At 54.0% G+C, this 27753-nt stretch overlaps 3 protein-coding genes and 2 pseudogenes across 3 annotated transcripts; all 5 read right to left on the bottom strand.

The window, feature by feature from the left end:
- Positions 1-2442: 2442 nt before the first annotated feature.
- On the bottom strand, positions 2443-2769 carry LOC134546485 (feather keratin Cos2-2-like). Its single transcript, XM_063389291.1, has one exon. The coding sequence runs from the start codon at positions 2767-2769 to the stop codon at positions 2443-2445; it is 327 nt and encodes a 108-aa protein (XP_063245361.1).
- Positions 2770-7540: 4771 nt separating this feature from the next.
- Positions 7541-7870, bottom strand: LOC134546499 (feather keratin Cos2-2-like). The gene has a single exon (XM_063389302.1). It carries the CDS (start codon positions 7868-7870, stop codon positions 7541-7543), a length of 330 nt encoding a protein of 109 aa, XP_063245372.1.
- Positions 7871-10280: 2410 nt separating this feature from the next.
- Positions 10281-11403, bottom strand: LOC134546488 (feather keratin Cos2-2-like; annotated as a pseudogene).
- A 1237-nt stretch (positions 11404-12640) lies between these two features.
- On the bottom strand, positions 12641-13044 carry LOC134546492 (feather keratin Cos2-2-like). The gene has a single exon (XM_063389297.1). The coding sequence runs from the start codon at positions 12968-12970 to the stop codon at positions 12641-12643; it is 330 nt and encodes a 109-aa protein (XP_063245367.1). The 5' UTR covers positions 12971-13044.
- An 11532-nt stretch (positions 13045-24576) lies between these two features.
- LOC134546511 (feather keratin Cos2-2-like) lies at positions 24577-25699 on the bottom strand (annotated as a pseudogene).
- Positions 25700-27753: the final 2054 nt, after the last annotated feature.

Raw genomic sequence — 27753 nt, 5'->3', positions numbered from 1 at the left:
AGAGGTGGAGGATCCCACGGCAGTGTTCTGTGGGGAGGAGCTGAGGATGGGGCCGGGCAGGGTCACCAGAACAGCAGGCAGCTCAATGACAACGTGGGAGCTCTGGCACTGCCTGACACAGCACTCATTGTCTTCTTAATGAAACCTCTTTGCCCTTCTCTTCATCCTGCAAAATCCATGAGACTCTTGCAGCACTGCAGCCTGAGCTTCAGTCTGGCTTTTGTGTTCTCAAAATTTTCTGTGGCCAGGAGCTCCCCAGCATCCCCTCAGTGCCATCCCTTCTTATGTCCTCTTCCCCATGTGCTCCCCCACAATCATGTGCGTGGCAGTGTGGCCTTGGCCCAGTGTGTGCGAGTGTCTGCACATGCCTGTGCTTGTGCTCTTGTGGCAACAGCCCCTGAGAGCCTCTGGCCTCCACGGGGATGGCTGTGCTCCAACCTGCATTCTGATTAATCCTATCATATCCCTAATGCGCATTTTCCAGTATTGAAAGGGATATTCTAGTATATTAGAGTCTAATGCTTTTGCTCATAAAAGACTTTCAGCCTAAAACCAAGCCATCTTCTCTATCTCCTGTTACTTAGGATCTTTACTATCTTTCTCTCTTCACTGGCTTCAGTTTCATGCTGTGTTTCTTCATGTCTGTTTTCCTCTCCCTTGGGGAAAGGGTCCTTAGCTCTCATTTTTGCAGTGAAAGAGTGAACATCTCTCCCAGGTCTCTCCTTCTTGGACTGGGCTCACGGTGTTGGATTTCAAAGCCGTGGGGATTGGGGGAAGAGCTCAAGCAGAGAGATTGGAGCGGCCCGGGCGGTCAGGAATCTCAGCACCCAGCATCTCAGCGGCCAGGACATGCTGATGGACAGCTCCCTCACCCCTTGCTGCCATCGAGGGTGGTGGATACCTCCCTTGGCCCAGGCTGGCGGTGCCAGCAGCTGCTGGGGCCCGGGGCCCTGCTCGGCCCTGCCAGGGCTACAGCAGAGGCAGAACCAGGCCAGGCCGTGCCAGCTTGTGGAGGGGCCCTGTGGATGAATGGGGCTAGGCCGCCACTCGTATTACCTCTCTACAAGGACAGAAGAAAGAGAGCAATTCCTGGAATTCCTCTGATTTTAGCCCTGTGTGTTCCCAGAGACATGTCATCTTTCTAATGGTTATGCCAAATGTCAATATTCAAACCTAGAGTCTGATTTGGTTTGCTATAGCTTTCTCAAAAAAACCACTTCCTTCCCAAACTATCACTAAACAATCTTTACCTGATGGTCAGTTCACTGAATTAGAGGAAGGATGCCCCGAGTACCCCACACTGCAATAATGATTTCCTGCTTTCTAATACTCAAAACTGTGTTATAGATTGTCTGTCTGTCTGACTTCAGAATCATTTTTGGCTACCCAGACAGGATACTGCACCTATTCTCATGTGGATCTCAGAGATCTCTGACAAGCACTGGGACTTTCATGGAGAGGACCACAGCCCCATGTACTAGTCTAGAAAGCAAGTAAGATGCCATTTGAAAATAAGGCCTATTTTAACAATCCTGCCTATATAAGATATGTGACCTTGTGATGCTGGGCACGGGTTATGTGGTATTCTTGAATTTGATATTTGACTTGGTTTGATCAATTGATAATAGTTCTGTGTTTGTATTTGTATCAGTATAGTAATATTTTGGTCTAGTATTTGGAAAAGGGTAGGGAGCACGGTTAAAAAATCCTGATTTGGTTGCATTTTGGGACATTGGAGGAAGTTTGGTGGTCCCTGGATGAACCAGCAAAGGACCCCACAGAAATGTTGCTCCAAAACAGCTCTTTCGTGTGGCTGATACCAATCCTAACTGCTGAAACTCTTCAGTGCTTTCTGTCTGAACAGAAGCTGGGACAAATATTAAATGTGACGGCAGTGTTGGAACAGAAAAGGTTGTGGGCTATCCCAGGCCTTGCTGTTTTCCATTCCCTGCCATCATTTACCTGATGGTCATTTCTGTGGAGTAGCCAGTGATGCGCCTGTCAGGTCCAATGGAAAGGACATAGAGAAAAATCCACTGGGGAGTGGCCACCCTTGGCTTACTCCAACTTTTGCCCTGAGCTCAATGAAAGAGTTCCCACAGAAAGAACAACAAAAGAGAAGGACAGGTTTAGATGCAAAAACAATTTATTGAGTCTAAGAATGAAAAAGCAGAATCTCACGGGGCACCAGGGGCAGCCACTATGATGAATTAAGGGTATCTGCCTGCTTGGCCTGCAGAGGGACAGAGGGAGGCAAACAGGTCCCACTAGGCTGGAACTGGGTGGTGCTGGCAGAAGAGGAAGGGAAGAGAAAGGCAAGAGAGTGGAAGAAGGCAACAGTAACCTAACGACATAAGAATAAAGTTTCAAAAACTTAATCTTCATTCCAGCAGCATAACCTGAGATCTTGGAGGTTCTTCCCCGAGGATGTTGCCAGCAGATTTAGCAGGGGGGACAACACCTGCTGCCATAGCAGTTGGTGATGCAGGAGATGTCAAAGCCCCCAGAGCTGATGGGCACTCCCTCACAGCTGAGGATGTTGCCAACAGCAGCAGAGGTGGAGGATCCCACGGCAGTGTTCTGTGGGGAGGAGCTGAGGATGGGGCCGGGCAGGGTCACCAGCACAGCAGGCGGCTCAATGATGACGTGGGAGCTCTGGCACTGCCTGACACAGCACTCATTGCAGCTGCTGGCCAGTGGGCAGGGGCCGCAGGACTGGCAGCAAGGGTCACAGGGCCGGCACTGCTGGCACTTCTCCGAGCAGGACATGGCTGGGGCCTGGCGCTGCACCTGGCACAGAGGGCAGGGAGGAAGCAGAGCACACGCACACCTCAGACACAGCCCGCAAGGCACCCCCAGCAAGACAAGGCCTTGCTGCCTGCGCAGCTCCAGGCTCTGCAGCCCCAAACTGGGGAGCCTTTGCCTTAGCTCAGCACGGCCCCTCTGAGCTCAGCCAGGCCCAGCTGTGCTCCTGCCTAAGCTGCATCCAAATCAGCACCTCAGCCCAACCTCAGCCTCTGGCCACAGCACACGGTCTCCCCTGTGCCCACACCACCACCAGTGCAGAACACTCCCACAAGAACAAGGAGCAGGAACAAGGGCTGGAAAGATCAATGCTGTCCCAGAGAGTGTGGAGGAGAAAGGGACTTGCAACTCACCTGGTTCCCAAGGAGAAGGAGGTGACAGAAACGGTTGAGAGAGCCACCAGTGTGGCTGCCTTTTATGCTGGCCCCACAGTGCCTCAGGGCCCACAGTCCATGCTGCACAGGTGACGATATTCCTGCATGATCCCAAATGAACGGAAAAATCTCTGGGAATGGCATGGCATGAGTTGTTTTTTCCCTCTACAATGACTTTGCATTTCCTGGCTTACGTCATTCCTATTCCCTGACAGTTAATTTTTCTGAGTGCTGGTATGTGAGATTCCTGGGGCAAAGAATTTTCAGAGTGGGTAAGAAGACTTGAACCTGAGCAGAAGGGATCACAAGGAGTCCGATCATGTCACTCTGAGGCATTCTTTTGCATATTTAATGTTCCTGCTGACTGGAAGTGCCTCATCTCTTCCCAGCCCTCCAGTCATTAGTTTGTCACCCAGTGACTCTCCTGTATGCCTAGCCCTCGAGCTAGAACCTCTTTGCCTTCCTCCTTGGCCTTCACAATCCATGAGACTCCTGCAGCACTGCAGCCTGAGCTTCAGCCCTGCTTGCAGTGCCCTGAATTTGATGTGTCCGGGACCTCCCCAGCATCCTCAGTGCCATCCCTTGCTACGGCCTCTGCCCCATGTGCTCCCCCACAATCATGTGCATGGCAGTGTGGCTGTGGCCCAGTGTGTGCGAGTGTCTGCACATGCCTGTGCTTGTGCTCTCGTGGCAACAGCCCCTGAGAGCCTCTGGCCTCCACGGGGATGGCTGTGCTCAGGGCAGGGCACTTGTGTGCAAGCCCCGTGCCCGTGTGCCTGTGCCCGTGTGCCGGGCTCTGTGCATCTGGGCTCATCTCTGGGCACAGCTGGGCAGGCTGGCAATGTCTCAGTGCCCCTGGCTGTGTGTCCACAGCTGGGCCTGAGCTCACCTCTCAGCCCAGCCATTGCAAGCCCCACAGGCACTTCCCTGCCCACCAGTGCCAGCCCCTCACACACACTCAGCCCCCAGCTGCTTCTCTGCTGCAACCTGGACTGGGCCACGGCACTCCCATCTCTCCAGGACAATCCCAAACCCAGGCCATCCCTTTGATGCCACCTCCAGGCAGCCTTGGGGTACTCGGCTCATTCCCAGGCTCCTTGCTCCTGCCTCATGGAGAAGCTTGGAGATTACAGTGTTCTGCTGGCTCTGTGGGGATGAGGCAGTCCTGTTTCTACACAGGCCTGTGTCCTCAGCCAGGAACTCTGGGAAATTATTCTGTCAAAGAGAATGAGGCACATGGAGAAAATCGTTTGACTGTGTCTGGCAGGTGCAGGCTGGAAAATCAGAGAGTTGCGCCTATTCAACACTGCCAGAAGGGGAAATATCCTCCAGAACGTTGGGAGGATGCCTTTGGATGTGTCCCAAGTCTTAGTTGAGCCTGTGAAAGCTTTTAGCCCTGCCTGTCTGGTGGGAAGCTGAGGAGAAGTCTAATTTCAGACACGAGTCGGAAGAGAGGAGGTCGTTGACTTTGTCCAGGCATTGCTGTTTCCCATGCCACTCCTGTGAGTTTTTGCCATCATCTTCTCCTGATGGGGACTTTTTTGGGGAAGCCAGGGATGTGTTTGTGAGCTCCAATGGAAAAGGCACAAGGTAAAATGCACCACGGAGTGTCCACCCTTGAGTTCCTCCACCTTTTGCCCTGAGCTGACTGGAAGAGTTCCCACACAAGGAAGGAGAAAGCAGGGGGCCAGATTTGGATGCAGAATAACTTTATTGAGTCTAAGGAAGGAAAGGAGGCTGCTCAAGGAGGACACCAGGAGCAGGTGCTGGGGTGCAGAGGGGGTGTCCATTTGCCTGGCCTGCAGAGGGACAGAGAGAGGCCAACAGGTCCCACTAGGCTGGCACTGGGTGGTGGTGACAGGAAAGGAAGAGAAAGGAAGAGATTCGAGGACAGCAACTGTAAACGAAGGGCACAAAGCCATTTTTCCAAAGATTCATCTTCCGTGCAGCTCCACATTCTGAGGTTGTGGAGGTTCTTGGCCAAGGATGTTGCCAGCAGATTTAGCAGGGGGGACAACATCTGCTGCCATAGCAGTTGGTGATACAGGAGATGTCAAAGCCCCCAGAGCTGATGGGCACTCCTCCACAGCTGAGGATGTTGCCAACAGCAGCAGAGGTGGAGGATCCCACGGCAGTGTTCTGTGGGAAGGAGCTGAGGACGGGGCCGGGCAGGGTCACCAGCACAGCAGGCGGCTCAATGACGACGTGGGAGCTCTGGCACTGCCTGACACAGCACTCATTGCAGCTGCTGGCCAGCGGGCAGGGGCCGCAGGGCTGGCAGCAAGGGTCACAGGGACGGCAGCAGGACATGGCTCGGGGTCACAGGTGCACCTGGCACAGAGGGCAGGGACAAGCAGAAGGTGAGAACATATAAAGAAGCAGCACTGCACCCAAACCCCCTGCAGCCAAGGCACCTCCTGGCCTACATTGCACTGCCCAGTTCCAAGGCCAGGAGCCACCTCAGCCAAGTGCCAGCTTCTCTCTGTCTGCACAACACCTTCTCTCCCCTGCCCTCTCCCAGCAGAAGCAGCCCCCAGCCCTGTGCTATGACAGCCCCTCTCAGCTGAGACCTCCAGCCAGGAAAGAGCTGCTCTTGAAGCAGCAGCAGCAGGAGAAGAGCCTTCCCACTCACCTGATTCCTGAGGAGGAGGAGGTGAGAGAAGCAGATGAGGGAGTAGAGACTTGGGCTGCCTTTTATAGCACTCCTGCCCTGCCTCAGGTCCAGAGGCAGCTTTGTGGAAGTCATAATTTTGTGACCAGCTCATGCCACAAAGTGCACCATCCCAGCTAATGGTAGGGGCTGTGTCCTGGTTTCCTGAATTGTGGCCTCTATTTCCTGGCTTCTGCCTTGTGCATTCCTGTCTGAGGTGTTCTTCTACAGCCAGGATGAGAGGCCCAAGAATTTCCAGGATATGAAGATGTCAGAGTAGGCAGAAGGCTGGGATCATGGCCTGCTGGCAGTCCATGCAGGCACATGACATGAACCTGTGTCATTCCTGTGGCTTTGTTTGTGGTCATGTACTCAGGCCATCACTCTCATTCCTCCTGTATACCTGCCCATCTCTCCCTCATCTCTCTGGGACATCCCATGAGTTTTCACGTGCAGCCTGATTTCCTGGTCCATTTTGGGAATGGGTTGGGGACATAAGGTATTCCTTGTGGTCTTGCTTCCCCTCTAATACATCTCCCTTTGGTCAACAGCCCATGCCTGCTTCTCCAGCTGGTTCCTGCTCCTGCCCTGGGCTGGATTACCTGGGCTGTGGTCTGTGGACCCTGGCAGGATGAATGGTGCCCAGCAAGCTGTTCTATCATTCCCCTTTCTCTGATGGGAAGACAAGATAAAATCAGACAGAGAAGAGCTTCAATCCTGATAGAAGGCACCGTGCTAAACAAAGAGCGCAAGTTTATGCATGCACAAGTACACTGGAAAAGAAAAGAATTCATGGCCTACTTCCCTGAGGAAGTGGTGGCTGGCCACTTCCCAGGAAGAAGGGCTTCCTCTCGTGTTGTGGTTGCTCACAAAGGCCAACTTTGTAAATACAGCTGCAGGAATGGGCTCTGTGAGAAGGGTAGAGTGCCTCCTGGCACATCTGACTGAGTCAGCCCCAACTGAGTCCAAGGGGGATTCAGCCCTGCTGAACACTGAGCTCATTTGTCACACTGCTGATGCCTCTGTGAAAGCAGATTTCATTGGAAATGGGTTGGGCTGGAAGGCAACTTGAAGACCATTTCTTTCCACTCCATCTGCCCTCAACAGATGGGCGCTAATGCAACGCACTGACGGAGCTTTCTCAAACCTCTGTCCAACCTGCTCTTGCAAGCTTCCAGGTTTGAGGCTTCCAGAAATATTCTGGGCATGTTATTGCAATGTGTCACCACACTCAGACAGAAGGACATCTCTCTCAGCTCCAATGGAAAGGGAACAACATAAATAGCACAAAAGAATGTTGCGGGGATTGAAACCCTCTGCTTTCTCTGGCCTTTTTCCAATGAGCAAACTCGAAGAGTTGTGCCAGAAAGAAGGAGAACATAGAAGCCCAGGTCGGAATGCAAAAGGAACTTTATTGAGTCAAGAGAAGAAAAGGAGGATGATCACAGGGAGCACCAGAGGGCAGCCACTAAGATGCAGCTGGAGTGTGTGTCTCTTGGCCTGCAGAGGAATAAAGGCCAACAGGTCCCACAAGGACCTGGCAATGAGTGGTGGGTGACAGGAAAGGAAGGGAAGAGAATAAAGAGAGCAGGAGTAGAAGGAAACAGCAGTCCAAAGCTCTAAATCCACTGTCTTCCAGTTCTGACTTCATCCCAGCACCATGTTCTGAGGTCTTGGAGGATCTTGCCGGAGGATGTTGGCCACAGCATCTTTAGCAGGGACGACAACATCTGCTGCCACCATAGCAGTTGGTGATGCAAGAGATGTCAAAGCCCCCAGAGCTGATGGGCACTCCCTCACAGCTGAGGATGTTGCCAACAGCAGCAGAGGTGGAGGATCCCACGGCAGTGTTCTGTGGGGAGGAGCTGAGGATGGGGCCGGGGAAGGTCACCAGCACAGCAGGCGGCTCGATGACGACGTGGGAGCTCTGGCACTGCCTGACACAGCACTCATTGCAGCTGCTGGCCAGCGGGCAGGGGCCGCAGGACCGGCAGCAAGGCTCGCAGGGCCGGCACTGCTGGCACTTCTCCGAGCAGGACATGGCTGGGGCCTGGCGCTGCACCTGGCACAGAGGGCAGGGAGGAAGCAGAGCACACGCACACCTCAGACACAGCCCGCAAGGCACTCCCAGCAAGACAAGGCCTTGCTGCCTGCGCAGCTCCAGGCTCTGCAGCCCCAAACTGGGGAGCCTTTGCCTTAGCTCAGCACGGCCCCTCTGAGCTCCGCCAGGCCCAGCTGTGCTCCTGCCTAAGCTGCATCCAAATCAGCACCTCAGCCCAACCTCAGCCTCTGGCCACAGCACACGGTCTCCCCTGTGCCCACACCACCACCAGTGCAGAACACTGCCAGAAGAACAAGGAGCAGGAACAAGGGCTGGAAAGATCATGGCCGTCCCAGAGAGTGTGGAGGAGAAAGGGACTTGCAACTCACCTGTTTCCCAAGGAGAAGGAGGTGACAGAAACGGTTGAGAGAGCCACCAGTGTGGCTGCCTTTTATGCTGACCCCACAGTGCCTCAGGGCCCATAGTCCATGCTGCACAGGTGACGATATTCCTGCATGATCCCAAATGAACGGAAAGATCTCTGGGAATGGCATGGCATGAGTTGTTTTTTCCCTCTACAATGACTTTGCATTTCCTGGCTTACGTCATTCCTATTCCCTGACAGTTAATTTTTCTGAGTGCTGGTATGTGAGATTCCTGGGGCAAAGAATTTTCAGAGTGGGTAAGAAGACATGAACCTGAGCAGAAGGGATCACAAGGAGTCCAATCATGTCACTCTGAGGCATTCTTTTGCATATTTAATGTTCCTGCTGACTGGAAGTGCCTCATCTCTTCCCAGCCCTCCAGTCATTAGTTTGTCACCCAGTGACTCTCCTGTATGCCTAGCCCTCGAGCTAGAACCTCTTTGCCTTCCTCCTTGGCCTTCACAATCCATGAGACTCCTGCAGCACTGCAGCCTGAGCTTCAGCCCTGCTTGCAGTGCCCTGAATTTGATGTGTCCGGGACCTCCCCAGCATCCTCAGTGCCATCCCTTGCTACGGCCTCTGCCCCATGTGCTCCCCCACAATCATGTGCATGGCAGTGTGGCTGTGGCCCAGTGTGTGCGAGTGTCTGCACATGCCTGTGCTTGTGCTCTCGTGGCAACAGCCCCTGAGAGCCTCTGGCCTCCACGGGGATGGCTGTGCTCAGGGCAGGGCACTTGTGTGCAAGCCCCGTGCCCGTGTGCCTGTGCCCGTGTGCCGGGCTCTGTGCGTCTGGGCTCATCTCTGGGCACAGCTGGGCAGGCTGGCAATGTCTCAGTGCCCCTGGCTGTGTGTCCACAGCTGGGCCTGAGCTCACCTCTCAGCCCAGCCATTGCAAGCCCCACAGGCACTTCCCTGCCCACCAGTGCCAGCCCCTCACACACACTCAGCCCCCAGCTGCTTCTCTGCTGCAACCTGGACTGGGCCACGGCACTCCCATCTCTCCAGGACAATCCCAAACCCAGGCCATCCCTTTGATGCCACCTCCAGGCAGCCTTGGGGCACTCGGCTCATTCCCAGGCTCCTTGCTCCTGCCTCATGGAGAAGCTTGGAGATTACAGTGTTCTGCTGGCTCTGTGGGGATGGGGCAGTCCTGTTTCTACACAGGCCTGTGTCCTCAGCCAGGAACTCTGGGAAATTATTCTGTCAAAGAGAATGAGGCACATGGAGAAAATCGTTTGACTGTGTCTGGCAGGTGCAGGCTGGAAAATCAGAGAGTTGCGCCTATTCAACACTGCCAGAAGGAGAAATATCCTCCAGAACGTTGGGAGGATGCCTTTGGATGTGTCCCAAGTCTTAGTTGAGCCTGTGAAAGCTTTTAGCCCTACCTGTCTGGTGGGAAGCTGAGCAGAAGTCTAATTTCAGACACGAGTTGGAAGAGAGGAGGTCGTTGACTTTGTCCAGGCATTGCTGTTTCCCATGCCACTCCTGTGAGTTTTGCCATCATCTTCTCCTGATGGGGACTTTTTTGGGGAAGCCAGGGATGTGTTTGTGAGCTCCAGTGGAAAAGGCACAAGGTAAAATGCACCACGGAGTGTCCACCCTTGAGTTCCTCCACCTTTTGCCCTGAGCTGACTGGAAGAGTTCCCACACAAGGAAGGAGAAAGCAGGGGGCCAGGTTTGGATGCAGAACAACTTTATTGAGTCTAAGGAAGGAAAGGAGGCTGCTCAAGGAGGACACCAGGAGCAGGTGCTGGGGTGCAGAGGGGGTGTCCATTTGCATGGCCTGCAGAGGGACAGAGAGAGGCCAACAGGTCCCACTAGGCTGGCACTGGGTGGTGGTGACAGGAAAGGAAGAGAAAGGAAGAGATTGGAGGAAAGCAACTGTAAACGAAGGGCACAAAGCCATTTTTCCAAAGATTCATCTTCCGTGCAGCTCCACATTCTGAGGTTGTGGAGGTTCTTGGCCAAGGATGTTGCCAGCAGATTTAGCAGGGGGGACAACATCTGCTGCCATAGCAGTTGGTGATGCAGGAGATGTCAAAGCTCCCGGAGGTGATGGGCACTCCTCCACAGCTGAGGATGTTGCCAACAGCAGCAGAGGTGGAGGATCCCACGGCAGTGTTCTGTGGGAAGGAGCTGAGGACGGGGCCGGGCAGGGTCACCAGCACAGCAGGCGGCTCAATGACGACGTGGGAGCTCTGGCACTGCCTGACACAGCACTCATTGCAGCTGCTGGCCAGCGGGCAGGGGCCGCAGGGCTGGCAGCAAGGGTCACAGGGCTTGCAGCAGGACATGGCTCGGGGTCACAGGTGCACCTGGCACAGAGGGCAGGGACAAGCAGAAGGTGAGGACACCTCAGGAAGCAGCACTGCACCCAAACCCCCTGCAGCCAAGGCACCTCCTGGCCCACACTTCACTGCCCAGCTCCAAGGCCAGGAGCCACCTCAGCCAAGTGCCAGCCTCTCTCTGTCTGCACAACACGTGCTCTTCCCTGCCCTCTCTCAGCAGAACCACTTCCCAGCCCTGTGCTACCACAGCCCCTCTCAGCTGAGACCTCCAGCCAGGAAAGAGCTGCTCTTAATGCAGCAGCAGCAGGAGAAGAGGCTTCCCACTCACCTGATTCCTGAGAGAAGGAGGCTGAGAGAAGTGGATGAGAGAGCAGAGACTTGGGCTGCCTTTTATAGCACTCCTGCCCTGCCTCAGGCCCAGAGGCAGATTTGTGGAAGGCATAATTTTATGACAAGCTCAGGCCACAAAGCGCACCATCCCAGCTAATGGCTGGGGCTGTGTCCTGGTTTCCTGAATTGTGGCCTCCATTTGCTGGTTTCTGCTTTGTGCGTTCCTATCTGAAGAATTCTTCTAGGGCCAGGATGAGAGGCCCAAGTATTTCCAGGATATGAAGACGTCAGAGTAGGCAGAAGGCTGGGATCATGGCCTGCTGGCAGTCCATGCAGGCACATGACAAGAACCTGTGTCATTCCTGTGGCTTTGTTTGTGGCCATGTACTCAGGCCATCACTCTCATTCCTCCTGTATACCTGCCCATCTCTCCCTCATCTCTCTGGGACATCCCATGAGTTTTCACGTGCAGCCTGATTTCCTGGTCCATTTTGGGAATGGGTTGGGGACATAAGGTATTCCTTGTGGTCTTGCTTCCCCTCTAATACATCTCCCTTTGGTCAACAGCCCATGCCTGCTTCTCCAGCTGGTTCCCGCTCCTGCCCTGGGCTGGATTACCTGGGCTGTGGTCTGTGGACCCTGGCAGGATGAATGGTGCCCAGCAAGCTGTTCTATCATTCCCCTTTCTCTGATGGGAAGACAAGATAAAATCAGACAGAGAAGAGCTTCAATCCTGATAGAAGGCACCGTGCTAAACAAAGAGCGCAAGTTTATGCATGCACAAGTACACTGGAAAAGAAAAGAATTCATGGCCTACTTCCCTCAGGAAGTGGTGGCTGGCCACTTCCCAGGAAGAAGGGCTTCCTCTCGTGTTGTGGTTGCTCACAAAGGCCAACTTTGTAAATATAGCTGCAGGAATGGGCTCTGTGAGAAGGGTAGAGTGCCTCCTGGCACATCTGACTGAGTCAGCCCCAACTGAGTCCAAGGGGGATTCAGCCCTGCTGAACACTGAGCTCATTTGTCACACTGCTGATGCCTCTGTGAAAGCAGATTTCATTGGAAATGGGTTGGGCTGGAAGGCAACTTGAAGACCATTTCTTTCCACTCCATCTGCCCTCAACAGATGGGCGCTAATGCAACGCACTGACGGAGCTTTCTCAAACCTCTGTCCAACCTGCTCTTGCAAGCTTCCAGGTTTGAGGCTTCCAGAAATATTCTGGGCATGTTATTGCAATGTGTCACCACACTCAGACAGAAGGACATCTCTCTCAGCTCCAATGGAAAGGGAACAACATAAATAGCACAAAAGAATGTTGCGGGGATTGAAACCCTCTGCTTTCTCTGGCCTTTTTCCAATGAGCAAACTCGAAGAGTTGTGCCAGAAAGAAGGAGAACATAGAAGCCCAGGTCGGAATGCAAAAGGAACTTTATTGAGTCAAGAGAAGAAAAGGAGGATGATCACAGGGAGCACCAGAGGGCAGCCACGAAGATGCAGCTGGAGTGTGTGTCTCTTGGCCTGCAGAGGAATAAAGGCCAACAGGTCCCACAAGGACCTGGCAATGAGTGGTGGGTGACAGGAAAGGAAGGGAAGAGAATAAAGAGAGCAGGAGAAGAAGGAAACAGCAGTCCAAAGCTCTAAATCCACTGTCTTCCAGTTCTGACTTCATTCCAGCACCATGTTCTGAGGTCTTGGAGGATCTTGCCGGAGGATGTTGGCCACAGCATCTTTAGCACGGACGACAACAACTGCTGCCACCATAGCAGTTGGTGATGCAGGAGATGTCAAAGCCCCCAGAGCTGATGGGCACTCCCTCACAGCTGAGGATGTTGCCAACAGCAGCAGAGGTGGAGGATCCCACGGCAGTGTTCTGTGGGGAGGAGCTGAGGATGGGGCCGGGGAAGGTCACCAGCACAGCAGGCGGCTCGATGACGACGTGGGAGCTCTGGCACTGCCTGACACAGCACTCATTGCAGCTGCTGGCCAGCGGGCAGGGGCCGCAGGACTGGCAGCAAGGCTCGCAGGGCCGGCACTGCTGGCACTTCTCCGCGCAGGACATGGCTGGGGCCTGGCGCTGCACCTGGCACAGAGGGCAGGGAGGAAGCAGAGCACACGCACACCTCAGACACAGCCCGCAAGGCACTCCCAGCAAGACAAGGCCCTCCCAGCAAGACAAGGCCTTGCTGCCTGCACAGCTCCAGGCTCTGCAGCCCCAAACTGCGGAGCCTTTGCCTTAGCTCAGCACGGCCCCTCTGAGCTCAGCCAGGCCCAGCCGTGCTCCTGCCTAAGCTGCATCCAAATCAGCACCTCAGCCCAACCTCAGCCTCTGGCCACAGCACACGGTCTCCCCTGTGCCCACACCACCACCAGTGCAGAACACTCCCACAAGAACAAGGAGCAGGAACAAGGGCTGGAAAGATCAATGCCGTCCCAGAGAGTGTGGAGGAGAAAGGGACTTGCAACTCACCTGGTTCCCAAGGAGAAGGAGGTGACAGAAATGGTTGAGAGAGCCACCAGTGTGGCTGCCTTTTATGCTGGCCCCACAGTGCCTCAGGGCCCACAGTCCATGCTGCACAGGTGACAATATTCCTGCATGATCCCAAATGAACGGAAAGATCTCTGGGAATGGCATGGCATGAGTTGTTTTTTCCCCTCTACAATGACTTTGCATTTCCTGGCTTACGTCATTCCTATTCCCTGACAGTTAATTTTTCTGAGTGCTGGTATGTGAGATTCCTGGGGCAAAGAATTTTCAGAGTGGATAAGAAGACATGAACCTGAGCAGAAGGGATCACAAGGAGTCCGATCATGTCACTCTGAGGCATTCTTTTGCATATTTAATGTTCCTGCTGACTGGAAGTGCCTCATCTCTTCCCAGCCCTCCAGTCATTAGTTTGTCACCCAGTGACTCTCCTGTATGCCTAGCCCTCGAGCTAGAACCTCTTTGCCTTCCTCCTTGGCCTTCACAATCCATGAGACTCCTGCAGCACTGCAGCCTGAGCTTCAGCCCTGCTTGCAGTGCCCTGAATTTGATGTGTCCGGGACCTCCCCAGCATCCTCAGTGCCATCCCTTGCTACGGCCTCTGCCCCATGTGCTCCCCCACAATCATGTGCATGGCAGTATCACCGTGGAGGCCCAACCAGGAACACAGACTGGGGACACAGATCTGGGTGCATCAACAGCAGCAGGGCAGAAGACCCTGCCCTTAGTTTATTTTTCCATTATATATCTGTGGCAAGGTGACCATGGATTGGAGAAGGGTATCGCCACCTCTCCTGTCACATTGGTCCAGGAGGCTGTCATTCAACCTCCCCTTGTCTTGGAGAAAGTATTCATAACATTGCCAATATTTACAAAACATGGTCCTGTGTTTACAATTCACCAGCGTGAGAAACTGCACGTTTCTCCTTTAATATGAACGCTTAGCAAACCAGGAAAATTCATGGCAACATCTCACCCTTTTAAGTATATTAAAAAGAAAACAAAAAAAGAAAAATGAACAATTCTATGACAGGAAAAAAGAAAGAAAAAAAAACCTGTATAAAGTTCACCGACCTTCATTTAGGTGACGGTGTGAGGGCTACATGTTGGTCTGATTCTGCCTTTGCTACCCAGGGTTTCACCCTGAACCCCTTGCAATAACTTGCTCAAAATATCTCGAGCATAGTCTAACATAATTCAACCAACACCCTCATATTTTTAAATTTTTATAAGATACAAGGGAATATACGGTGCAAAAGGCAGGAGCATTCCAAGAAAGATTTAACCACTCAATTGAAAATTCTGAACCCCAAAAGTTCTGTCCCAAAACCACAACCCCCAAACAACGTGCACTTTCCCCACAGAGGTCACAATGGCTACCATACATAAAACTGAGCCGTAGCAAACAATTCCTCTGAGTCCATGATTAACAGTCCGCTGGCTCTCACAGCATCACACTGCTTCAGTCAGTCCTTGTCCAGCAGCTCCACAGGATCCAAAGTCTCTATGGAGGCCATATAGGAAAGGAGAGGATGCCAGTCCGTGTCCATGTTAATCAGATCTCGAAGAGGCTTCTGTGATGGGTGGCACTAGGGTGGCACAGGATGCACAAGGTTTCAGGATCAAACAGGATCAGTCCAATGCACCTGAGGCAGCTCAGCAGACTTTCAGCGGCCACCTCCATGGCAAAGATCCCAGAACCTGAGGATAGAGAACTTAGAAAACACAAATTGAGCAATTGACTTTTTCTCAAAGAATGCATGCAACATAGGATGTGGACGTAGAAACCCACTGCAAGGTCCAAGGAAAACTGACCATAGCTATGTGGCAACATCAACACTTCCTACACTTGAGATGATGGCTGTACACCAGCCAGAGAATTTTGCTCTTGTTCTAGAGCTTGGGAAACTGTTTCGTCCCCCTGACGTCTTCGTCTTTTTCTTCGCCTCCGAGTTTTCGGGCTTGGCGTGGGCTCAGCATGACCCACTGCCTCGCATGTTTCTGCAGTATGGTCTGGACCCACACCTTGTGCGCAGAAAAACAAGGGAGTCACTTTCTGTGCCTCCTTTTCCTGTTCTCCACTAGGCTGAATATCTGCCTGTGTCTCATGTCCATCATTCTGCCTCTTTTCTGCCGGCTGTGAAGCAGCCGTTGGGGTCATCACCATAGAATCACAGGTGTTTAGAACTGCACAGGTCTGGACCATCTCCAGGAGAGTAGAAGTCTCTGGAATGGTTTCCAGAAGCCTCTGGCAAGCAGAATTAGCATGGCTTCTTGCTAATTGCTCCAAAATTATCATTGTCAAAGTTACATCCTCGACTCTCGTCTTTAAAAAATTGCATCAGACGCGATATAAATTCATTAAAAGCTTCCTCTGGCTTCTGTGCTATGTCTAAGAAGTCTTCCTTTGGGGAGAAGGATAACTTGGTTTTTATCAATGCAGATATCCCTATGTATCTGCACGAATCTAAAACAATGAAAGAAAGGCCAGCTTGCACATCAGGGCAAGCATATTGACTCCTCCCCATAAGTAGGTCAACTCCGACCCCAAACAAGGGATCATCTCGAGGCAGGTGGCTATTTTCGACAGCCATTTGTCCAGCTAGGAATTTCCAATTTCTTTCAAAGGTAAAAACCTGTTGAGGTTCAAGCATCATTGTTGCAAGACCTCTTATTACATAAGGAAAGATTAGATTCTCAAATTCTGCACTGATCCATTGAATTGCCTCAGTGAAGCTTATATTATCTTCTGCCACGTCCCTTGATAAGGGAAGCGGGACTGCCCATGATGGGTCATCATGGCTATGATGCTGTGGAACCAAAACCACAGGTCCCTGAACTGGCTCGGGCAAAGTTGCATCTTCAGGCAGCAGCTCTCTTAGGTCAGCAGCCTGGTTCACCTGCGGACTAAAATTCTCATCCGATTTCACGACAGGGAAAGCGTGCACATCAGACAACGCTTTTGCCCCGTTATCATCTCCCACAGCCGACCCGGCCCCGTAGGGGGGGTGGGCGGGGGACAGTGACTCGCTCAGACTCCTCTCTGAGCGGGGGGGGTGATTGTCGCGCTGGGCAGGGGGGGCGTGGCCGATCGGCCACAGCCTTCAGCTCCTGCCCGGCCAGCCGATGGGTCGGTGGCCAGGTCGGCGGCAGCAGCGGCAGCCGAGAGCCCCTCCCGCTCGGTGCGGGGGGGCATTCCCCGAGCGGCAGGGAGGGGACGCGCGGCGGTGCCGCGCGGCGGCGCGGGGGGGGTCGCACGGCACGGAGGGCCCTGCAGCGGCGGGCAGCGTTGCGCCCAGCCCTTCCCCCGCGGCGCCGGACCGGCACTGGACGCGTGGGGCGGGGCGCGGCGCGGTGGGCGGCGGCGGCGGCTCCGCTGCGGGCACCGCACAGACCGCCGGCGGCGGCGACCCCGCGCACAGCATTTGGCGCGGCGGGGGGACGGGGCAAGGAGGGGCCGTCCCCGCCGCTCTCGCCTGCCGAATCCTGCGCGGAGCAGGTCGCGGCGGGGCGGGGCGGGCCGGGGAGGCGGCGGCAGGGGGCGGCGCCGGCAGCGCCGGGGGCGGCGCGCACGGCGGCCCCCCCGGCTCCCCGCAGGGGGCCCGAGGCGGCGCGGCTCCGCGCGGCAGCTGCAGGGCGGACCCCGCAGCGGTGGCGGGCAGCGGGGGGGTCGCCGCGGCACGGCGGCCCGGGGCGGCGCGGGCGATCCCCCGCGCTCGGCGTGGGACCCGAGGCCGAGCGCTCCGACCCCTCGGCACCCCAGCTCCCCGCCCGGCAAACCGCGCGGGGAGCGGACCGAAAAAGGCTTCCCCGCCCTTCCAAAAACCCCGCTGGGCGCGCCCAACCCCCGACATGGGGGTGGGGGTCTCCTGCATCGGCTCCAACCCTGTATCAGAGCAATCCTCGTCAGAAGCGACGGAGCTCGCAGGGGAGCTTCTGCTCTGTGTCGAAAACCCAGAATCAACTTCAAAGTCCTCTCCAGCCTCTTTTAGAAGTGGGAAGACTGTTCCCCAGATCCCTAGGAGAGCGCTAGCTCTCCTATTTCCGTTCAGAACGGATAAAAAAAGTTTTTCCCCCAGGGTTTTCCATGGGCCAATATAAAGTGCCTTTTCAGCAGTATAAAAAATTCCAAGTTTCTTTCCCCAGCTAAATAGTTCTCTCACGTGTTTCCTGGTTAAGTCAGCGTCACAGGACAACAAAAAGGAGTGGAGCAGTTCCATCATCAATCGTTCCTCTGAGAACATCGTGGGTTTCTTCTTTTTGCAGCTGTAGAAGGCAGATTTTTTTTTTTTTTTTTTTTTCTTCTTTTTTCTTTCCTCACTAGCTTGCAACTTGACCACGTATAGGCGCCAGTTATCACCGTGGAGGCCCAACCAGGAACACAGACTGGGGACACAGATCTGGGTGCATCAACAGCAGCAGGGCAGAAGACCCTGCCCTTAGTTTATTTTTCCATTATATATCTGTGGCAAGGTGACCATGGATTGGAGAAGGGTATCGCCACCTCTCCTGTCACATTGGTCCAGGAGGCTGTCATTCAACCTCCCCTTGTCTTGGAGAAAGTATTCATAACATTGCCAATATTTACAAAACATGGTCCTGTGTTTACAATTCACCAGCGTGAGAAACTGCACGTTTCTCCTTTAATATGAACGCTTAGCAAACCAGGAAAATTCATGGCAACATGGCAGTGTGGCTGTGGCCCAGTGTGTGCGAGTGTCTGCACATGCCTGTGCTTGTGCTCTCGTGGCAACAGCCCCTGAGAGCCTCTGGCCTCCACGGGGATGGCTGTGCTCAGGGCAGGGCACTTGTGTGCAAGCCCCGTGCCCGTGTGCCTGTGCCCGTGTGCCGGGCTCTGTGCGTCTGGGCTCATCTCTGGGCACAGCTGGGCAGGCTGGCAATGTCTCAGTGCCCCTGGCTGTGTGTCCACAGCTGGGCCTGAGCTCACCTCTCAGCCCAGCCATTGCAAGCCCCACAGGCACTTCCCTGCCCACCAGTGCCAGCCCCTCACACACACTCAGCCCCCAGCTGCTTCTCTGCTGCAACCTGGACTGGGCCACGGCACTCCCATCTCTCCAGGACAATCCCAAACCCAGGCCATCCCTTTGATGCCACCTCCAGGCAGCCTTGGGGCACTCGGCTCATTCCCAGGCTCCTTGCTCCTGCCTCATGGAGAAGCTTGGAGATTACAGTGTTCTGCTGGCTCTGTGGGGATGGGCAGTCCTGTTTCTACACAGGCCTGTGTCCTCAGCCAGGAACTCTGGGAAATTATTCTGTCAAAGAGAATGAGGCACATGGAGAAAATCGTTTGACTGTGTCTGGCAGGTGCAGGCTGGAAAATCAGAGAGTTGCGCCTATTCAACACTGCCAGAAGGGGAAATATCCTCCAGAACGTTGGGAGGATGCCTTTGGATGTGTCCCAAGTCTTAGTTGAGCCTGTGAAAGCTTTTAGCCCTACCTGTCTGGTGGGAAGCTGAGCAGAAGTCTAATTTCAGACACGAGTTGGAAGAGAGGAGGTCGTTGACTTTGTCCAGGCATTGCTGTTTCCCATGCCACTCCTGTGAGTTTTGCCATCATCTTCTCCTGATGGGGACTTTTTTGGGGAAGCCAGGGATGTGTTTGTGAGCTCCAGTGGAAAAGGCACAAGGTAAAATGCACCACGGAGTGTCCACCCTTGAGTTCCTCCACCTTTTGCCCTGAGCTGACTGGAAGAGTTCCCACACAAGGAAGGAGAAAGCAGGGGGCCAGGTTTGGATGCAGAACAACTTTATTGAGTCTAAGGAAGGAAAGGAGGCTGCTCAAGGAGGACACCAGGAGCAGGTACTGGGGTGCAGAGGGGGTGTCCATTTGCATGGCCTGCAGAGGGACAGAGAGAGGCCAACAGGTCCCACTAGGCTGGCACTGGGTGGTGGTGACAGGAAAGGAAGAGAAAGGAAGAGATTGGAGGAAAGCAACTGTAAACGAAGGGCACAAAGCCATTTTTCCAAAGATTCATCTTCAGTGCAGCTCCACATTCTGAGGTTGTGGAGGTTCTTGGCCAAGGATGTTGCTAGCAGATTTAGCAGGGGGGACAACATCTGCTGCCATAGCAGTTGGTGATGCAGGAGATGTCAAAGCCCCCAGAGCTGATGGGCACTCCTCCACAGCTGAGGATGTTGCCAACAGCAGCAGAGGTGGAGGATCCCACGGCAGTGTTCTGTGGGGAGGAGCTGAGGATGGGGCCGGGCAGGGTCACCAGCACAGCAGGCGGCTCAATGACGACGTGGGGAGCTCTGGCACTGCCTGACACAGCACTCATTGCAGCTGCTGGCCAGCGGGCAGGGGCCGCAGGGCTGGCAGCAAGGGTCACAGGGACGGCAGCAGGACATGGCTCGGGGTCACAGGTGCACCTGGCACAGAGGGCAGGGACAAGCAGAAAGTGAGGACACCTCAGGAAGCAGCACTGCACCCAAACCCCCTGCAGCCAAGGCACCTCCTGGCCCACACTTCACTGCTCAGCTCCCAGCCCAGGAGCCACCTCAGCCAAGTGCCAGCCTCTCTCTGTCTGCAAAACACGTGCTCTTCCCTGCCCTCTCTCAGCGGAACCACTTCCCAGCCCTGTGCTACCACAGCCCCTCTCAGCTGAGACCTCCAGCCAGGAAAGAGCTGCTCTTAATGCAGCAGCAGCAGGAGAAGAATCTTCCCACTCACCTGATTCCTGAGAGAAGGAGGCTGAGAGAAGTGGATGAGAGAGCAGAGACTTGGGCTGCCTTTTATAGCACTCCTGCCCTGCCTCAGGCCCAGAGGCAGATTTGTGGAAGGCATAATTTTATGACAAGCTCAGGCCACAAAGCGCACCATCCCAGCTAATGGCTGGGGCTGTGTCCTGGTTTCCTGAATTGTGGCCTCCATTTGCTGGTTTCTGCCCTGTGCGTTCCTATCTGAAGAATTCTTCTAGGGCCAGGATGAGAGGCCCAAGTATTTCCAGGATATGAAGACGTCAGAGTAGGCAGAAGGCTGGGATCATGGCCTGCTGGCAGTCCATGCAGGCACATGACAAGAACCTGTGTCATTCCTGTGGCTTTGTTTGTGGCCATGTACTCAGGCCATCACTCTCATTCCTCCTGTATACCTGCCCATCTCTCCCTCATCTCTCTGGGACATCCCATGAGTTTTCACGTGCAGCCTGATTTCCTGGTCCATTTTGGGAATGGGTTGGGGACATAAGGTATTCCTTGTGGTCTTGCTTTCCCTCTAATACATCTCCCTTTGGTCAACACTCCATTCTCGCTTCTCCAGCTGGTTCCTGCTCTTGCCTTGGGCTGGATTACCTGGGCTGTGGTCTGTGGACCCTGGCAGGATGAATGGTGCCCAGCAAGCTGTTCTATCATTCCCCTTTCTCTGATGGGAAGACAAGATAAAATCAGACAGAGAAGAGCTTCAATCCTGATAGAAGGCACCGTGCTAAACAAAGAGCGCAAGTTTATGCATGCACAAGTACACTGGAAAAGAAAAGAATTCATGGCCTACTTCCCTCAGGAAGTGGTGGCTGGCCACTTCCCAGGAAGCAGGGCTTCCTCTCGTGTTGTGGTTGCTCACAAAGGCCAACTTTGTAAATATAGCTGCAGGAATGGGCTCTGTGAGAAGGGTAGAGTGGCTCCTGGCACATCTGACTGAGTCAGCCCCAACTGAGTCCAAGGGGGATTCAGCCCTGCTGAACACTGAGCTCATTTGTCACACTGCTGATGCCTCTGTGAAAGCAGATTTCATTGGAAATGGGTTGGGCTGGAAGGCAACTTGAAGACCATTTCTTTCCACTCCATCTGCCCTCAACAGATGGGCGCTAATGCAGCGCACTGACGGAGCTTTCTCAAACCTCTGTCCAACCTGCTCTTGCAAGCTTCCAGGTTTTGAGGCTTCCAGAAATATTCTGGGCATGTTATTGCAATGTGTCACCACACTCAGACAGAAGGACATCTCTCTCAGCTCCAATGGAAAGGGAACAACATAAATAGCACAAAAGAATGTTGCGGGGATTGAAACCCTCTGCTTTCTCTGGCCTTTTTCCAATGAGCAAACTCGAAGAGTTGTGCCAGAAAGAAGGAGAACATAGAAGCCCAGGTCGGAATGCAAAAGGAACTTTATTGAGTCAAGAGAAGAAAAGGAGGATGATCACAGGGAGCACCAGAGGGCAGCCACGAAGATGCAGCTGGAGTGTGTGTCTCTTGGCCTGCAGAGGAATAAAGGCCAACAGGTCCACAAGGACCTGGCAATGAGTGGTGGGTGACAGGAAAGGAAGGGAAGAGAATAAAGAGAGCAGGAGAAGAAGGAAACAGCAGTCCAAAGCTCTAAATCCACTGTCTTCCAGTTCTGACTTCATTCCAGCACCATGTTCTGAGGTCTTGGGAGGATCTTGCCGGAGGATGTTGGCCACAGCATCTTTAGCAGGGACGACAACATCTGCTGCCACCATAGCAGTTGGTGATGCAGGAGATGTCAAAGCCCCCAGAGCTGATGGGCACTCCCTCACAGCTGAGGATGTTGCCAACAGCAGCAGAGGTGGAGGATCCCACGGCAGTGTTCTGTGGGGAGGAGCTGAGGATGGGGCCGGGCAGGGTCACCCAGCACAGCAGGCGGCTGGATGACAACGTGGGAGCTCTGGCACTGCCTGACACAGCACTCATTGCAGCTGCTGGCCAGCGGGCAGGGGCCGCAGGACTGGCAGCAAGGCTCGCAGGGGCCGGCACTGCTGGCACTTCTCCGCGCAGGACATGGCTGGGGCCTGGCGCTGCACCTGGCACAGAGGGCAGGGAGGAAGCAGAGCACACGCACACCTCAGACACAGCCCGCAAGGCACCCCCAGCAAGACAAGGCCCTCCCAGCAAGACAAGGCCTTGCTGCCTGCGCAGCTCCAGGCTCTGCAGCCCCAAACTGGGGAGCCTTTGCCGCAGCTCAGCACGGCCCCTCTGAGCTCAGCCAGGCCCAGCCGTGCTCCTGCCTAAGCTGCATCCAAATCAGCACCTCAGCCCAACCTCAGCCTCTGGCCACAGCACACGGTCTCCCCTGTGCCCACACCACCACCAGTGCAGAACACTCCCACAAGAACAAGGAGCAGGAACAAGGGCTGGAAAGATCAATGCCGTCCCAGAGAGTGTGGAGGAGAAAGGGACTTGCACTCACCTGGTTCCCAAGGAGAAGGAGGTGACAGAAATGGTTGAGAGAGCCACCAGTGTGGCTGCCTTTTATGCTGGCCCCACAGTGCCTCAGGGCCCACAGTCCATGCTGCACAGGTGACGATATTCCTGCATGATCCCAAATGAACGGAAAGATCTCTGGGAATGGCATGGCATGAGTTGTTTTTTCCCCTCTACAATGACTTTGCATTTCCTGGCTTACGTCATTCCTATTCCCTGACAGTTAATTTTTCTGAGTGCTGGTATGTGAGATTCCTGGGGCAAAGAATTTTCAGAGTGGATAAGAAGACATGAACCTGAGCAGAAGGGATCACAAGGAGTCCGATCATGTCACTCTGAGGCATTCTTTTGCATATTTAATGTTCCTGCTGACTGGAAGTGCCTCATCTGTTCCCAGCCCTCCAGTCATTAGTTTGTCACCCAGTGACTCTCCTGTATGCCTAGCCCTCGAGCTAGAACCTCTTTGCCTTCCTCCTTGGCCTTCACAATCCATGAGACTCCTGCAGCACTGCAGCCTGAGCTTCAGCCCTGCTTGCAGTGCCCTGAATTTGATGTGTCCGGGGACCTCCCCAGCATCCTCAGTGCCATCCCTTGCTACGGCCTCTGCCCCATGTGCTCCCCCACAATCATGTGCATGGCAGTGTGGCTGTGGCCCAGTGTGTGCGAGTGTCTGCACATGCCTGTGCTTGTGCTCTCGTGGCAACAGCCCCTGAGAGCCTCTGGCCTCCACGGGGATGGCTGTGCTCAGGGCAGGGCACTTGTGTGCAAGCCCCGTGCCCGTGTGCCTGTGCCCGTGTGCCGGGCTCTGTGCGTCTGGGCTCATCTCTGGGCACAGCTGGGCAGGCTGGCAATGTCTCAGTGCCCCTGGCTGTGTGTCCACAGCTGGGCCTGAGCTCACCTCTCAGCCCAGCCATTGCAAGCCCCACAGGCACTTCCCTGCTCACCAGTGCCAGCCCCTCACACACACTCAGGCCCCAGCTGCTTCTCTGCTGCAACCTGGACTGGGCCACGGCACTCCCATCTCTCCAGGACAATCCCAAACCCAGGCCATCCCTTTGATGCCACCTCCAGGCAGCCTTGGGGTACTCGGCTTATTCCCAGGCTCCTTGCTCCTGCCTCATGGAGAAGCTTGGAGATTACAGTGTTCTGCTGGCTCTGTGGGGATGAGGCAGTCCTGTTTCTACACAGGCCTGTGTCCTCAGCCAGGAACTCTGGGAAATTATTCTGTCAAAGAGAATGAGGCACATGGAGAAAATCGTTTGACTGTGTCTGGCAGGTGCAGGCTGGAAAATCAGAGAGTTGCGCCTATTCAACACTGCCAGAAGGAGAAATATCCTCCAGAACGTTGGGAGGATGCCTTTGGATGTGTCCCAAGTCTTAGTTGAGCCTGTGAAAGCTTTTAGCCCTGCCTGTCTTGTGGGAAGCTGAGCAGAAGTCTAATTTCAGACACGAGTTGGAAGAGAGGAGGTCGTTGACTTTGTCCAGGCATTGCTGTTTCCCATGCCACTCCTGTGAGTTTTTGCCATCATCTTCTCCTGATGGGGACTTTTTTGGGGAAGCCAGGGATGTGTTTGTGAGCTCCAATGGAAAAGGCACAAGGTAAAATGCACCACGGAGTGTCCACCCTTGAGTTCCTCCACCTTTTGCCCTGAGCTGACTGGAAGAGTTCCCACACAAGGAAGGAGAAAGCAGGGGGCCAGATTTGGATGCAGAACAACTTTATTGAGTCTAAGGAAGGAAAGGAGGCTGCTCAAGGAGGACACCAGGAGCAGGTACTGGGGTGCAGAGGGGGTGTCCATTTGCATGGCCTGCAGAGGGACAGAGAGAGGCCAACAGGTCCCACTAGGCTGGCACTGGGTGGTGGTGACAGGAAAGGAAGAGAAAGGAAGAGATTGGAGGAAAGCAACTGTAAACGAAGGGCACAAAGCCATTTTTCCAAAGATTCATCTTCAGTGCAGCTTCACATTCTGAGGTTGTGGAGGTTCTTGGCCAAGGATGTTGCCAGCAGATTTAGCAGGGGGGACAACATCTGCTGCCATAGCAGTTGGTGATGCAGGAGATGTCAAAGCCCCCAGAGCTGATGGGCACTCCTCCACAGCTGAGGATGTTGCCAACAGCAGCAGAGGTGGAGGATCCCACGGCGGTGTTCTGTGGGAAGGAGCTGAGGACGGGGCCGGGCAGGGTCACCAGCACAGCAGGCGGCTCAATGACGACGTGGGAGCTCTGGCACTGCCTGACACAGCACTCATTGCAGCTGCTGGCCAGCGGGCAGGGGCCGCAGGGCTGGCAGCAAGGGTCACAGGGACGGCAGCAGGACATGGCTCGGGGTCACAGGTGCACCTGGCACAGAGGGCAGGGACAAGCAGAAAGTGAGGACACCTCTGGAAGCAGCACTGCACCCAAACACCCTGCAGCCAAGGCACCTCCTGGCCCACACTTCACTGCCCAGCTCCAAGGCCAGGAGCCACCTCAGCCAAGTGCCAGCCTCTCTCTGTCTGCAAAACACGTGCTCTTCCCTGCCCTCTCTCAGCAGAAGCACCTCCCAGCCCTGTGCTACCACAGCCCCTCTCAGCTGAGACCTCCAGCCAGGAAAGAGCTGGTCTTGAAGCAGCAGCAGAAGAAGAAGAGGCTTCGCACTCACCTGATTCCTGAGAGAAGGAGGCTGAGAGAAGTGGATGAGAGAGCAGAGACTTGGGCTGCCTTTTATAGCACTCCTGCCCTGCCTCAGGCCCAGAGGCAGATTTGTGGAAGGCATAATTTTATGACAAGCTCAGGCCACAAAGCGCACCATCCCAGCTAATGGTAGGGGCTGTGTCCTGGTTTCCTGAATTGTGGCCTCCATTTCCTGGTTTCTGCCCTGTGCGTTCCTATCTGAAGAATTCTTCTAGGGCCAGGATGAGAGGCCCAAGTATTTCCAGGATATGAAGATGTCAGAGTAGGCAGAAGGCTGGGATCATGGTCTGGTGGCATTCCAGGCATGCACATGACATGAACCTGTGTCATTCCTGTGGCTTTGTTTGTGGCCATGTACTCAGGCCATCACTCTCATTCCTCCTGTATACCTGCTCATCTCTCCCTCATCTCTCTGGGACATCCCATGAGTTTTCCCGTGCAGCCTGATTTCCTGGTCCATTTTGGGAATGGGTTGGGGACATAAGGTATTCCTTGTGGTCTTGCTTCCCCTCTAATACATCTCCCTTTGGTCAACACTCCATTCCCGCTTCTCCAGCTGGTTCCTGCTCTTGCCCTGGGCTGGATTACCTGGGCTGTGGTCTGTGGACCCTGGCAGGATGAATGGTGCCCAGCAAGCTGTTCTATCATTCCCCTTTCTCTGATGGGAAGACAAGATAAAATCAGACAGAGAAGAGCTTCAATCCTGATAGAAGGCACTGTGCTAAACAAAGAGCGCAAGTTTATGCATGCACAAGTACACTGGAAAAGAAAAGAATTCATGGCCTTCTTCCCTGAGTAAGTGGTGGCTGGCCAGTTCCCAGGAAGCAGGGCTTCCTCGTGTGTTTTGGTTTCTCACAAAGCAAACTTTGTAAATATGGATTGTAAATTGGATTTGTTTGGCCTAACTATATTGTCTACCTTTACCTGTAAGGCGTATTGGAGAATTTATCATTCTCTACTACTACCTGGAAGGAGGTACTGTGGAGAATGATGTTTGCTTCTTCTCCCAAGGAAACAAAGTTCTTGAATGTCCCTGTGGCACCCAAAACATCTATCCTACCACTCAGAGCAAGGCAATATCTGTACCGTGATCCCTTCAGTTCCATCCCCTCATTTGTTGTAAGGTCTTGGCCCCTGCCTCACTCAGCACCAGTCTGAGTGGTAGCATTGGCCTGGACAGGGAGACACTGTCCCATCCCAGTGGATGGATGTAGGAGATAAGGGCTGATGTGTCTGTCTCAAACACGGAGAGCTGGATGCCCCTGGAGCCAGCCAAGGCTTGTGGCTGTGTTGGGTCTGGCTGAGATGTAGTTCATGTTGCCCACAGCAGCCCTGGCAGGGCTGGGCTCTGCTCTGGGAGTTACAAAGGTGCTGGTAACACTCCAGTGCCTTGGCTGCTGCTGAGCAGTGCTCACACAGCACCAGCACTGTCTCTCCAACATTCCCTTCCCCATCTGGAGCTGGGGGAGGGCAAGATCCTGGCAGTGCATCAGGCAGTTGACCCAAATTGAGTCAAAGGAATGTTCCATGCCATATGACATGAGCTCAGACACATCAGCTAAGGAAAGGAGGAACAGGGGTGAGCATTTATTACTGGCAATGTTTGCCTCCAAGTAACACCACTGCATGTGCTCAAGCTCTGCTTCCTGCGAAGTGGCCAGATAGAACTTTCTGATTGGAAGTAGAGGATAAGAAGTGTTGGGGCTTTTTCTCCAGTTTAGTACCATATGCACAATCTTTTGAATACGTTTAAGTGGACCTATAAATCTTAATATTCTAGTTGTTTTCCTTCTTTTTTACCTGTCATTGTTCACCCCAGAAGGGAGAGTGATAAGAGTGGCAGGAGGGCACTGGCTGTCCAGCCTAGGTCAATCAGCAAAGCTGGTAATAACAACCAAGGATTCTTCATAAGAACATGTAGTGAAAAACACCTGCGGGTGTCTGGAGAAGGGGCCCTAGGGAGGTAGAGCAGAACTTTTCTGGGAGAAGTGTCCTTGCTGTGGGTCCTGGACAGAAAGAAAGCACAGCGAAAAACAAGAGCAGTAATGAGGTAGAGAAAAAAAGTGTGGGCTGTTGACTGAAGGCTCACCCAGTAGGGAGGATTCAAGACACATCACGTGGCCATATGGAACGCCACCAGACCATAATCCAAGAATTCTGCCTACTCTCACGTCTTCACATCCTGGAAATTCTTGGGCCGCACATCCTGGCCGAAGAAGAACACTTCAGATAGGAATGCACAGGGCAGAAGCCAGGAAAGAGAGGCCACAGTGCAGGAAACTAGGACACAGCCCCTACCATTAGCTGGGATGGTGCACATTTGACATTGTCTGGTCAGAAAAATATCACTTCCACTAAAGTACCTCTGGGCCTGAGGCAGGGGCAGGAGTGCTATAAAAGGCAGCCCAAGTCTCTGCTCCCTCATCCACTTCTCTCACCTCCTTCTCTCAAGAATCAGGTGAGTGGGAAGCTTCTTTCGCTTCTCCTGGTGGTGCTTCAAGAGCAGCTCTTTCC

Source organism: Prinia subflava, unplaced genomic scaffold (genome assembly GCF_021018805.1).
Source record: "Prinia subflava isolate CZ2003 ecotype Zambia unplaced genomic scaffold, Cam_Psub_1.2 scaffold_98_NEW, whole genome shotgun sequence".
In the NCBI taxonomy this organism is placed as follows: domain Eukaryota; kingdom Metazoa; phylum Chordata; class Aves; order Passeriformes; family Cisticolidae; genus Prinia; species Prinia subflava.
Note: the sequence above shows the minus strand (reverse complement) of the source record. Positions and strands in the feature narration are given on the sequence as shown.

Bases quoted from the DNA above. Each gene is read 5' to 3' on its own strand.
- LOC134546485 (XM_063389291.1), bottom strand. From the start codon at position 2,769: ATGTCCTGCTCGGAGAAGTGCCAGCAGTGCCGGCCCTGTGACCCTTGC.
- LOC134546499 (XM_063389302.1), bottom strand. From the start codon at position 7,870: ATGTCCTGCTCGGAGAAGTGCCAGCAGTGCCGGCCCTGCGAGCCTTGC.
- LOC134546492 (XM_063389297.1), bottom strand. From the start codon at position 12,970: ATGTCCTGCGCGGAGAAGTGCCAGCAGTGCCGGCCCTGCGAGCCTTGC.